We start from the raw sequence: 12,546 nt of genomic DNA, 5'->3' as shown, positions 1-12,546 counted from the left end.
AAAAAAAAAAAAAAAAAAAAACTTTGACACTTACCAATTTTAATCTCTGTAAAGGTATTCTGTCTACATCTATTTGTGTCCTTTCTGGGACATTAGTGAATCGCACTTCTGGAACTGCGACAGCACATATGACATGAGCCCACCTAAGGAAAAGAGACATTAAATATAAACAAATTCCCTAAACTTACTATCTTCAACTTGGTGGTGGCAATCTGGCACATAGAAGAAATGAATCCAAAAAACCTAATTCCACTGCAAGAATATTCTAGATTATAAACTTCTTTAATGAAAACTAGATATATTTACCATAAGTTCTGTAATGAGAACTAGGTAAATGGGGCTGGAAAAAATGGCTCAGCAGTTCCTGCAGTGGGTCTTGGCAATACATGGCAAATCAGCACCTACATGGCAGCTCACAACTACGACAAATTCCAATACTAGATGACCAGATGTTCTTTCTGCCTTCCATGAGCTGCATGCACACTAAGGCATAAACACATACAAAAAAACGAACCATATAAAGGCCAAGAACTAAGTCATATAATACAGATACATACATTTGAAAACCATAAGGATACTGAAAATGTAGGTTTTCATTTTCACTTGATAATGTGTAATGTTAGAATAGTGTGATACATGGCAATAAAGTAGTTTGATGAACTAGGAATCACCTTTTAATATAATACATGATATGATATACATTATTTTCTCAGGCAAACAATTCAAATATAAATATTTTCTATAAAATTAAAAATAGTTAAGACTTTATATATTTTTCCTCAGTGCAATATTAATATAAACAAAGGAATCTATAGGTAAAGAGAAATCTAGTTTGTTTTCATGATCTTCTTAAAATATTAGGGCATCCTTTCACATCCCAAATCTGCATAAATTTGTTAATAATACTATTCAGTGTCGCTTTAAGTGTTAAACTTCCAAGTAAACATAGGGCTTCAAAACATCATTAGGATTTGTATTAGTAAACTATCAGCTTATATTTAAATGGAAGTTTTTGTTTGTTTGTTTTTCAAAGACAGGTATTGGATGTCCTGGAGCTTGCTACTCACAGAGATACATCTGCCTCTGCTTTTCAAGTACAGGGATTAAAGGACTGCACTTCTAGGCCTTGCTCAGTCATAGCTTATTTATTTCATTTAACCAATGAATATGCCAGGTTTCATCCAAAAACCATAGGAAGAAAGGACAACTGTTAACCCCACCAGAAGATTCTTCTAGAATTGAATAAAATTAGCATCTTATAGTAAATCTATTAAGATAATTTCTCATGATAAATGTTTTTACATGAGGCACTTAAGCCATCTGATAGTCCCCAGAGCCTACATATAACAATCTAAAAATCTAGTGACACCTCTGTAGAATAATGCCAATCTTACTAGCTGTCCTTTTGAAAAATGATACAAATTCAAGCAAAAGTATTGGCTGTTACATAGCACTTTTATCAATGTTAAGGATGATAAATGCTTTTACTCTTCATTCCAAGCAACCAGACTCGTGTATATGTACAAAAATATGGTATTGACATCAAAAAATTATGCACAAGGAGTTCCAATTCCAGTGTATAGGCCAGGCAAGATTACTTGCCCCACTGAAGCCAAGTTCTCCTACCAATTTATTTAAAAAGAAAGAGGAAGTGAGAGAGAGAGAGAGAGAGAGAGAGAGAGAGAGAGAGAGAGAGAGAGAGAGAGAGAGAGAAAGGTAGTTGAGTTAACAGGAAGTAAGTATTGCTGAAGAAAGAAGGGGTGAGGAGTGGAGAGGAGGAAAGGGAGATGAGAGGGAAGACAAAGGAGAAACCTGTTCATAAAATGAGGACTGTCATTACATAGGAAGCACAGAGAGGAAGCAATACTCTGTTGGCATTTGTCTCTGAAGCCAAATTTCAACCCTAGCTCCAGAGAGCAAGTATGTGAACTAATGTCCCAGGAAGAACTGTAAAGCCAACTACCATGCAGAACTTCAAGAGTAGAAAAAGAAATGATGAAATTCAACATAATTAATATATTACTTACTGATTGTTCTTAGTCTGTTTAAGAGCACCTCCCCTCAAATTGCAGAGACAGCATTCCTATGGAGGAGATGGAAATTAACACAGTTATAAAACCCATGTAACAAATATCACTGCCCTTCATATAAACCACTCTAGAAATCTGTATATACTATTTTTCATTTATCATAAAACTTAAAGTGTAAAGAAAATACACGATGATAGGTACTTCAAGTTACAGGGGAAAAAAAAGAAAGCCTGAAAATGATTGAGTACATAGGTCCTTAGAAAGGACCACCATATATTGCTTACACTCTTGAGTGTAGTAAGGATGTTGTGAAAAAGAACTGTATCTTACTACAGAAATACTTGTTCCTCCATGTTCATTGCTGCTCTATCATAAGAGCCAGAAACTGGGAAGAGCCTTGATTTCTATCAACAGATGAGTGGATAAGAAAAATGTGGTACATTAACACAATGAAATATTACTCAGCTGTTAAGAAAAGTGAAATTATAAAACCCAAAGGCAAACAGAGCTAGAAAATTCATGCTGATTGAGGTAACCCAGACCTCAAACACAAATACTATGTTTTCTCCTGATATGTGGGTGTTAATTTTTATGCCTTAGACATGTATACTACAATACAATACAAATAACCGCAAAGGTTAGGTTAGGTACCAGGTAAGGTACTGTAAGAGACCAGAGTATCTCCCAAAAAGGGAGAAATAGAAAATAATAAAGTTATAGAGACATAGATAAGAGAGGATTAAATTAAATGGGGAGGATTAAATCAGGATGGGAGGGCAAGATCAAGGAGGAAATAAACAGAGGAATAGCTAATACTAAAGGCTTTTTAAAACCTATACAGAAGCGTACTACCATTGAAGCTTGCTAGCATGTATTTACATGAAAAAAAGATTTTAAAAGGAGTCATCAAATAACAGGGGTAACTAGACATCTTATGCTACCAAGTAAAATCAGAGAAATGGGTGACATCTTGAATTACTGGCCTAAGCGGCCCCATGAAACACACCCCCCACCAGCAAATGTTCACAGGCTATTGCCAAGACTATTGCTTACTCTCCAGAACTTATGATAGGTCCTATGGGTAAAGACAATAGTTACTTAGTCATTGAACAGAGAAAAATCTAGCTGCTGTCTATATAGCAGCTTCACCTCTAATAACTAGTGCTAATGGTGCTAGACTTTTCACTCTACCAGAAGAGAAAGGTAATCATCAATATTATGTAGCTACAATTCTTGGGACCTACAACAGTGACTTGCCTCCATGATATAGTAGTGCAATAGTGGCACTAACTGAGTATAACCCACCATTATTTGATTGGATTTAAGGCTCATTCATGGAAGGGGCACCTTACACTTATATTAAAGTGGCCAAGAACCATAGAACCCATAAATCACAGTACTTTATGTCAAGGCGATCCCCATGTATTTGAAGGTATTAATGTCAGCACGGAAATGCAGCACAGGTCTGTGTATTCACTGTCTGATCAGACAGGCAGTATGAAGCATAGAATCAAATGTGAAGACTGCTGTGAGAATGACACTATGAATTTAAAGCCTACAGATAGACCCTATATCTGGCATCATTAACAGGGTCAAAAAAGGGGACAGAATAATGAATGCCAGCTATAAAACAAAGGACTAGAATCATGCAGGAAAACAGTAGTTGCCAGACATTACAGCACAGTTGTTCACATGAATTCATAGAAGCTGTAATTGTATGCAACAGACTTTTTTTCTTTTCTTTAAATGTATTTATTATTATAAATAAGTACACTGTAGCTCTCTTTAGACAGCTACCAGAAGAGGGTATCAGATCTCATTACCAGTGGTTGTGAGCCACCATGTGGTTGCTGGGATTTGAACTCATGATCTTCAAAAGAGCAGTCAGTGATCTTACTCGCTGAGCCATCTTGCCAGCCCAGTATGCAACAGACTTGTACAAGATAGAGACAGCCCAAACCTCAATATGGATAGTAAAGAGGCTTACGAAGTTCCACTACTAGGTTGACAGGCTATTGTAACTGACGGCTTCTGGGAGAGGGAAAGTTTGTTTTCTTCTTGGACATGATCCCTGAGAGGCTACTAATGTTTCAGGATATGGTCCCACAACCATGTATGTAGAGGCAACATTAAATGTAATCACTCACTAGGTACTTAGGAATCAATCGAACATACTGTGTGCATGTATGCTAGCTAATTTTATATCAACTTGACACAAGTTATTGTTATTTGAGGAGAGGGAACCAGCTGAGAGCCCTTCCCTGCACCCAAACACAAAATTGGCCTGTGGAGCATCTTCTTGATTTATAATTGTTACTGGAGGGGCCATCCCATTATAGATGCTGCCAGTTTGGGGCCATGGATGATATTAGAAAGCACACTGAGGTAAGGAGGAACCTGGGTGGAAGAGGGCACGGGGAGGGGACAAATGGAACATAGTAAGGTATTGGGGGATGGGGGAAATAAGACTGAAGCCCTGACGGACAGCAGAAACAATGGAAACAGGCAACTTAGGGAGGTATAAATTGGCGGGGGGGGGGGGGGATGCCCTGAAGAAAGTAAAATAGACCTGGGAGATGAGAGACTCTCAGGACCCAAAGGAGGAACCTTAGGTGACCTTAACCCACCTCCAGTAGAAAGACAGGGTATCAAGTGGAAGGATGGGGTTGCCATCCCACAGTCAGAAATCTAGAATTGTTCCTGTTTGAAAGAACTGCAGGGACAAAAAGAGAGAAGAGCCTGAGGGAAAGGAGGTCCAATGACAGGTCCAAAGTGGGATTCAGCTCATGGGGAAGCTCCAAGGCCTGAGACTATTACTGATGCTATGGTGTGCTTACAGTCAGGAGCCTAGCATGGCTGCCCTGAAGGAAACCCAACAAGCAGCTGAAAGAGGCAGATGTAGATACGATACTTACACCCAAAATAGACTGAAGTCAGGGACCTCTGTGGTTTGATTAGGGAAAGGCTGGGGGAAGCTGAGGAGGAGGGATACTCCATAAGAAGATTGGCAATTTCAACTAACCTGGTCCCCCCAGAGATCTCTCAGTCACTGAGCCACCAACCAAACAGCATACACCAGCTGATATGAGGCCCCTGACACATATACAGAAGAAGACTGCCAGGTCTGTCCCCAGTGAGAGAAGATGCACCTAACACTTGAGAGATTTGAGGCCCCAGGGAGTAGGGAGGTCTGGTGGAGTGGCAGGTGGGGGGAGGCAGACTACTGGATGAGGAACAGTCAGGGGGCTGGGTAATGACTGTACCATAAAAGAAGATTAAAGAATTTAAAAAAAAAAAAAAAGAAAAGAAAGAAAGAAAGAAAAAAAAAAAAAACAGGCTGAGCAAACAACGAGGAACAAGTCATTAAACAGCACTAGTTAATAACCACTGAATCAATTCCTATCTCCCCAAGTTCCTGCCTTCAGTTCTGACCTTGGTTTACCTCAGTGGACTGTTACCTGGAGGTGTAAAATGAAATAAACCCTTTCCTACCCAAGTTGCTTTTGCTGATAGTACTTTACCACAGCAATGGAAACCCTAACAATAAGTATAGATATAAAATCAAGTATATATATTGAGAGACAATGAAAGAAGTCTTAAATGAAAATATACACACAATTAATGTTAATGTGTACACACACACACACACACACACACACACACACACACACACACACGTGCATATAACAACAATTAATGAAAAATGAGGCCATAAATTTGGAAGACAATAAGAAAGGATTCAAGGGAGTGTTGGGAAAGAGAAAAGGGTAAGAGAGACTAATGAATTATATTACAACTTGAAAAAAAAAAAAAAAGAGATCTGAAATGCATAATGGTAGACTTTTAGACCCTGATCTAAGAGGAACAACCACAATTCAGTAGATATAAGTGCAATCATTAAAATCAGTGTCTACAGAAATAGATGAAACAGAAATAAAAATTTAAAAGCAAAGGATAATGAACAAAAGGTTTCTGAAAAAGAAAAAAAATTAACAAACCCTTAACTAAACTAACAAGGAGAAACCCAAATTAACAGAATTAGAAATGAAAAGGGAATCACTACAATAGATATCAACAAAATTCATAAATTATTAGTTTAAATATATTCCCTCATTATGAAAATTTAAAATAAACTTCCAGATATACATGCAATATAAAAATTTGGATAAAATAAATATTTTAAACAGATCTTTAAAAAGCAGTGAGATTGAAAATGTAATTAAAAAGCAACCAATTGATAAAAAAAAAAATCAAGGTATTTACCAGGGAATTTTACCAGCTTTGAAGAAAACATCAGTGTTTCTCAAACTATTCCATGAAATAGAAAGAAAAAGATGGTGTTATTACCTTGACATCCAAAGTAAATACATATACAGAGGAAGGAAGGAGGAAAGAAGGGAGGGAAGGAGGGAAGGAGGGAGGGAGAGAGGGAGGGAGGGAGGGAGGGAAGGAAGGAAGGAAGGAAGGAAGGAAGGAAGGAANGGAAGGAAGGAAGGAAGGAAGGAAGGAAGGAAGGAAGGAAGGAAGGAAGGAAATTAGAGACCATTTGTAGTGGTTTGAATATGCTTGGCCCACAGAATGGCAGTGTTATGAGGTGAGGCCTTGTAGAAGGAAGTGTGTCACTGTGGGCTTTAAGACCTTTGTCCTGCCTGGAAGTTAGTCTTCTCCTGTTTGCATTTGGAACAAGATGTAGAACTCTCAGCTCCTACTGTGCTATGCCTTCCTGGAAGTTGCCATGCTCACACTTTGATAATGGACTGAACCTCTCAACCTATAAGCCAGCCCCAATTAACCGTTGTCTTTTATAATAGTTTTCTTGGTTATGGTGACCCTAAGACATCATTTATCCTGGTAAACAGATAAACTCTCAACAAAATAGTTACAGAGAATTCAAAAAAAAGGTGGGAGGGGGGCTGGAGAGATGGCTCAGTGGTTAAGAACACTGACTGCTATTCCAGAGGTCCTGAGTTCAATTCCCAGCAACCACATAGTGGCTCACAACCATCTGTAATGGGCTCTGATGCCTTCTTCTGGTGTGTCTGAAGACAGCTACAGCATACTCATATAAATAAAATAAATAAATCTTTATAATAAAAAAGAAAAGAAAAAAACAAAGATCAAGACAGCTTTATTACAGATACAGGGATGTTTCAACACAGATAGATCAATTAATGCAATAAATACCAAAAATAAATTCAAGGACAGAAATCACATAATCATCTTAATAAAGACAGAAATAGATTTTTGGTTTTTTTTAATATAAAATCCAGTATTCTTTCATGTTAAAGTCCTAAAAGGAATATGTGTATATGCAAAGGTTCAGGAGTCAGAGAGGAAGGAGCAGAATGATGTAAGAGGCAGGAAAAGTGAGCATCTGTAGTAAAGCAGTAATCACTGCACTCGGCAGCACTATAGCACACGTGAATTCACAGCGGCTACAGCTGTAAACGAAGTACCTATACACGACCAAGCCACTTCAAAACTGTCAAGAACTAGTGGAAGGTTGGTGAAGGTCCACCACCAGACCAGGAGCTATACGCAAATGATGGCTTCTGGAGGAGGAGAGTCAGTTTTCTTCAGTAGACAGTTCCACATAAATCAACATCACTAACTAGAAGTTAAAACAAAACAAAACAAAATAGTGCACATAGGAGGAAGAGGCAGGCATATCTCTGTAAGTTTGAGGCAATCTATATCTATAGATATTTCTAGATGACACCGAGCTATATGAGATGCTGTCTTAAACAAACAAAAAAGTCATCTTTAAATTCACAAACATGGTTCCAGATGATAGACCACAAATCCTTTTTGTTCCAGGGAGAAATTTGAGAGTTAAATCTGATTTTTCTTTGCCCATCACTGCTGTCCTCTTAGGGTTTAAGCATGAAAGAAGCTATCAGGTTAGTTCCAGCTTGAATCATCCAAATCCCATGTATTCAGTATATGGTTTATTCAACAATATGGGTTCATGTCCAACCTCTGAGAGGTAACAATGCACTATAAGGATAGTCTACATTCAAAGTTTGGAGCTGAGACGAAAGGATGGACCATCCAAAAACTGCCCCACCCAGGAGCCCATCCCATAATCAGCCACCAAACGCAGACACTATTGCATACACCAGCAAGATTTTGCTGAAAGGACCCTGATATAGCTGTCTCTTGTGAGGCTATGCCAGTGACTGGCAAACACAGAAGTGGATGCTCACAGTCAGCTATTGGGTGGAACACAGGGCCCCCAATAGAGGAGCTAGAGAAAGTACCCAAGGAGCTGAAGGGGGCTGCAACCCTGTAGGTGGAACAATATGAACTAACCAGCACCCCCAGAGCTCGGATCTCTAGCTGCATATGTAGCAGAAGATGGTCTAGTCAGCCATCATTGGGAAGAGAGGCCCCTTGGTCTTGCAAACTTTATAAGCCCCAGTACAAGGGAACACCAGGGCCAATAAGCGGGAGTGGGTGGGTATGGGGGGGGGGTATAGGGGACTTTGGGGATAGCATTTAAAATGTAAATGAAATACATAATAAAAATTGGGGGGAAAAAAGGATAGTCTACATTGTTTTAGGAGTCTCTTGAATTACTTTGAACAACCATTATAAAGGAGATTCCTTGAACCAGTAGAGGCAGTTTTATTAGTTTATGGTTGTTGTAGGAAGCACTATAAGTCCAAGAGGCATAATCTGTTTAAGTGAAATGTATATGTTTCTATGTGTGTTTATTGTGTATGGTGTACACACAAATACACTTATGTGCATTGAGTATAATTAAAATTAAAAATCCTTGAGCATTTATCAAATAGCCTTGGTACTGCTATTTACTTCTTCTCATTTTTATTCTGTATTGGTTACTTCCTCCTCCCTTCCTATTTGCAGACCCTTCCCATTTTTATTATCATCTGTATCCTGCTATTCTTCTCTCAAGGTCCCTACCCACCCACTCACACCTCACAATGCTATAGCTTATTTATGTTTTCCTGGTTTTTATGCTTACTCTATGATGTAGACTCACTTCTGAAGATTTGGAACTGGAAACTGCAAATGAGAGAGAACATACAAAATTTGTCTTTCTGGGTTTAATATAACTCACTCAATATAAGTTTTTTATAGGTCTATGATTTACCTACAAATTTCATAACTTTCCTGGCTGCCTAGCTTGCACGAGAAAAATACTATGCAAGCACCAAAGGGAACAATTAGGAGTCCTACCCAGCTACAATGTCGATGAACTATAACAATGACCCGAAGGGCAAGATCTGCATATACATGAAGGGACAATAAGCTGTACTCAGATGTGGATGGCAACCAACATTTGAAGTCTATTGGGCTTAAGAGGGAAATGATGTCTGGAACTGGAAATCTAACCAACTTCTCGGGGCTAGTAAAGTCATAGAATGTAGAAAAAAAAATCTGCTTACCACCATTTTGCTAGAGCAGCATTCTAAATCTCATATTTATTCCCACAGATATGTGTAGCTACTACCTCTCATTAAAGACATTTCTCTACAAAAAATAAAGTGACCCAGGAAACCATAAATACACACATGTAGATATCATAGAGTCAAGGGAAGCTAAGGCACAATACACAAATCTAAATCATGCCTCCTGCATCTTGGGAAAGATTATGAAGAGGAGGTGGAAAGGTTGTATAAGCTAGAATATTAATAAGTTGCTGTGAAACAGTCTCTCAGATATGGCTGTATAAACAAGATGGGAACAATGGTAATACCAGTAGACTTATTAACTCAGAACAGAGAGTAACTTCACGAGGTGACCCACCCTTTAACAAAGGAGGAAAACAACTCATGATTATTGTGAGGGTGAAAACTAGCTGTGCCCAGATATGTGCCCCCTACTGATCATCACATACAACGTAACGTGGTCAGTCTTGAAACCACAGACACACAAACAAAAGACATCGAAAGATGCATTTATGTATTTGTACATATATACATACATATATGTATATAACAACAATATTCAAAGAAAAATAGGCTACCAATCTGAGGGTGAGGGACCATAGGAGGACGGGAAGGGAAGTTACCTGGGAGTAGCTGGAGGAAAGAAAAGGAAGAGAGAAAGATGTAATTTTTTTTTTAATTTAAAATGATTAAAAATTAAAATATAAGCACACACAAATTTAGGGGCTCTAGGTAAAGCTTAGTAATAAATACTTGATATCCACGTTTAGGTTTCATAAGAAGCACTAATGAAAACCAAATGTATAATGAAATGAAAATGCTACCTATCCTCATTTCATCACTATACATGGTACCTAGAGTTGAAATTATCACATCAAGTCTCACACAGCTAAAACAATAAAAGGCGACAACTGATAAACTGGAAAGGGGGGAGAAGCTCACAAGGGACAATGATTTCATCAAAACAAAGAAGTATGTCCAAACTGAAAAAAAAAATGTACTTTGAAATTCCACTGGCCCATCTTCAGCAGGGTAATTAAACAAAATAAAATGACACAAATGTAGGTAATGATGTGAGGAAAGAGGAAGCCTTATCTTACAGTGATGGGAATATAAACAGAGTGGTTAAGCCAGTACTATAGTCAGTGTAGAAGTTGCTATTTAATCATCAAAATAAATCAATATCAAAAGAAATCCACATCTTTCCAGAGATACATGTATTGTATTCTACTCTATTCATAATGGCCAGCAAATGTGATGTCAATATATCAATCAGATGATGAACAGATGAGGAAAATGTACAAATACACAATGGAATTTTATTCAGTTATAAATAGTGAAATTATGAAACTTTCAGGAAAGTGATATACTTAAAAATATGCTAGGGAATGGAGAGATGGCTGCTCTTCCAGAGGTCCTCAAGTTCATATCCCAGCAACCACATGGTCGCTCACAACCATCTGTAATGGGATCTGATGCCCTCTTCTGGTGTATCTGAAGATAGTTACAGTGTACTCATACTTAAATAAATAAATAAATAAATCTTTTTTAAAAAATTTAAAATATATATCATACTAAATGAGGTAACCCATACGCAGAACAACAAGTGCACATGCTTTCTTTCTTGTGCATATTCTGTCTTTGAATATTTAAATTTGTGTTTCAATCTGAAATGTCTATTGAGGTCTAGAAGCTAGAAAGTGTGCATGAGAGGAGAGGGAAAGGAGATTTAAAACAGAGAAAGAGGAAAGTAGAAAACATGGGATCTGAAATTAGGGGGAGGCATAAAGGCTTAAACAAGGAAGCCATGGGCAAGGAGAAGGGATGCTTAACTAAAGGTATGGATGTACAAAAAAGCCTATGGAAACCCACTATTCTGTAAGCTGTACTAGGCTGAGTGACAAGAGATCCCCATAGGCTCATGTTTAAATATTTGCCTGCAGTTACTAGATGTGTTCAGGAAATACTAATATGTGTCACCTTGTTGAGTAGTTGTGATCTTGTTGGAAGAGATATGCCACTTGGGATAGACTTTGAGGTTTCAAAAGACAAAGCCAGCCCGGATCTTGCTCTCTCTGCCTCTAACTTGTAGATCAGATGAGAACTCTCAGCTACTGCTCCAGCACAATGCCTACCTGATTCCCACCATGGTGGTCATAGAATAACACTCTAAAAATGTAATCAAGGCCGAAATTACGCAAGTCCTTTTATAAATAATGTCACTTTTAAGAAATAGGTGGGATTTTTCTTTTGAGTTTGAACACAGGCAAACTGTTTGTATAAATGATATATCTACAGATAGGAATTGTAAAACAAAAATCTCAGTATCAGGTATAGTAGCACACAAAGAATTAATCATCGGAGAAGCCCCAGAGGCACCCAAAATAACACAGGTTATGGCTTATTCTCAGTTGGCCACCACAACTAGATTATAAAACCCTTCTCTTGAAAGCACAACACATTTTGATTACAGCACATAAAGATATTAATCTGAAACTGATTTGAAAACTTCCATACTACTTTTTATAGTACAAGAGATGTTGTGCAGAACACTCAGAGAGAAAGTCATCACCTGATTTACTCAGCCTTGAATGCTGAATCCAAAAATATTGTTATCATTCAAAATGTACACCTCAGTCAGTAATGACTGTTGGAGTAATGGCATGTTTTCTGACTTGATTTGAGACTTTATGTCTAGTACTGTGAGCCTGTACAAATGTTGATGGCTGGGGGTTGGGGGCAATGAGTTACAATCCTTCTAATCAAACCTACCACTGCTGTTTTGTTTAAATTGATATACTGTCAAAATTTCTAAATATTTATGGTCATATCCGTTGACTGATACAGTTCTCAACCTTGGTTTGAGAAGCTTCTTTGTACAAATGCTCATAGATCTTAAGAGTGTGGAGAGTAAGTGAGGTTGTGTGTTCAGTCCTAAGAACATATCTAAATCTACTCAGACGTCAGTAAACATTGGGAAGGAGAGTGTAAAAAGCTTAGTTACAATAAAAACGTATTAGAAAAATTACATTTACTATATGATTGTATAAACCAAGCTAAATATGCTATAGTAATAGTCTGTGTTCCTAATACATAAATCT

The 12,546-nt window shown here is 37.8% G+C and overlaps 1 protein-coding gene across 2 annotated transcripts in view; it reads right to left on the bottom strand.

Annotated features, from left to right (window-relative positions):
* Positions 1-12,546, bottom strand: part of Kdm4c (lysine demethylase 4C) — a 150,955-nt gene that overhangs the window by 47,892 nt on the left and 90,517 nt on the right. For both annotated transcript variants that reach the window (XM_021199596.1, XM_029539771.1), the window contains exons 16-17: positions 2,028-2,083; positions 35-143 (exon numbers count right to left, since the gene is read on the bottom strand). In XM_021199596.1, coding sequence (XP_021055255.1) covers positions 35-143; positions 2,028-2,083 — 165 coding nt within the window. The remainder of the gene's footprint in view (positions 1-34; positions 144-2,027; positions 2,084-12,546) is intronic.

This window comes from Mus pahari, chromosome 6, assembly GCF_900095145.1.
Source record: "Mus pahari chromosome 6, PAHARI_EIJ_v1.1, whole genome shotgun sequence".
NCBI lineage: Eukaryota > Metazoa > Chordata > Mammalia > Rodentia > Muridae > Mus > Mus pahari.
The sequence above is the reverse complement of the archived record's forward strand: the minus strand, read 5'-3'. Positions and strand labels throughout refer to the sequence as shown.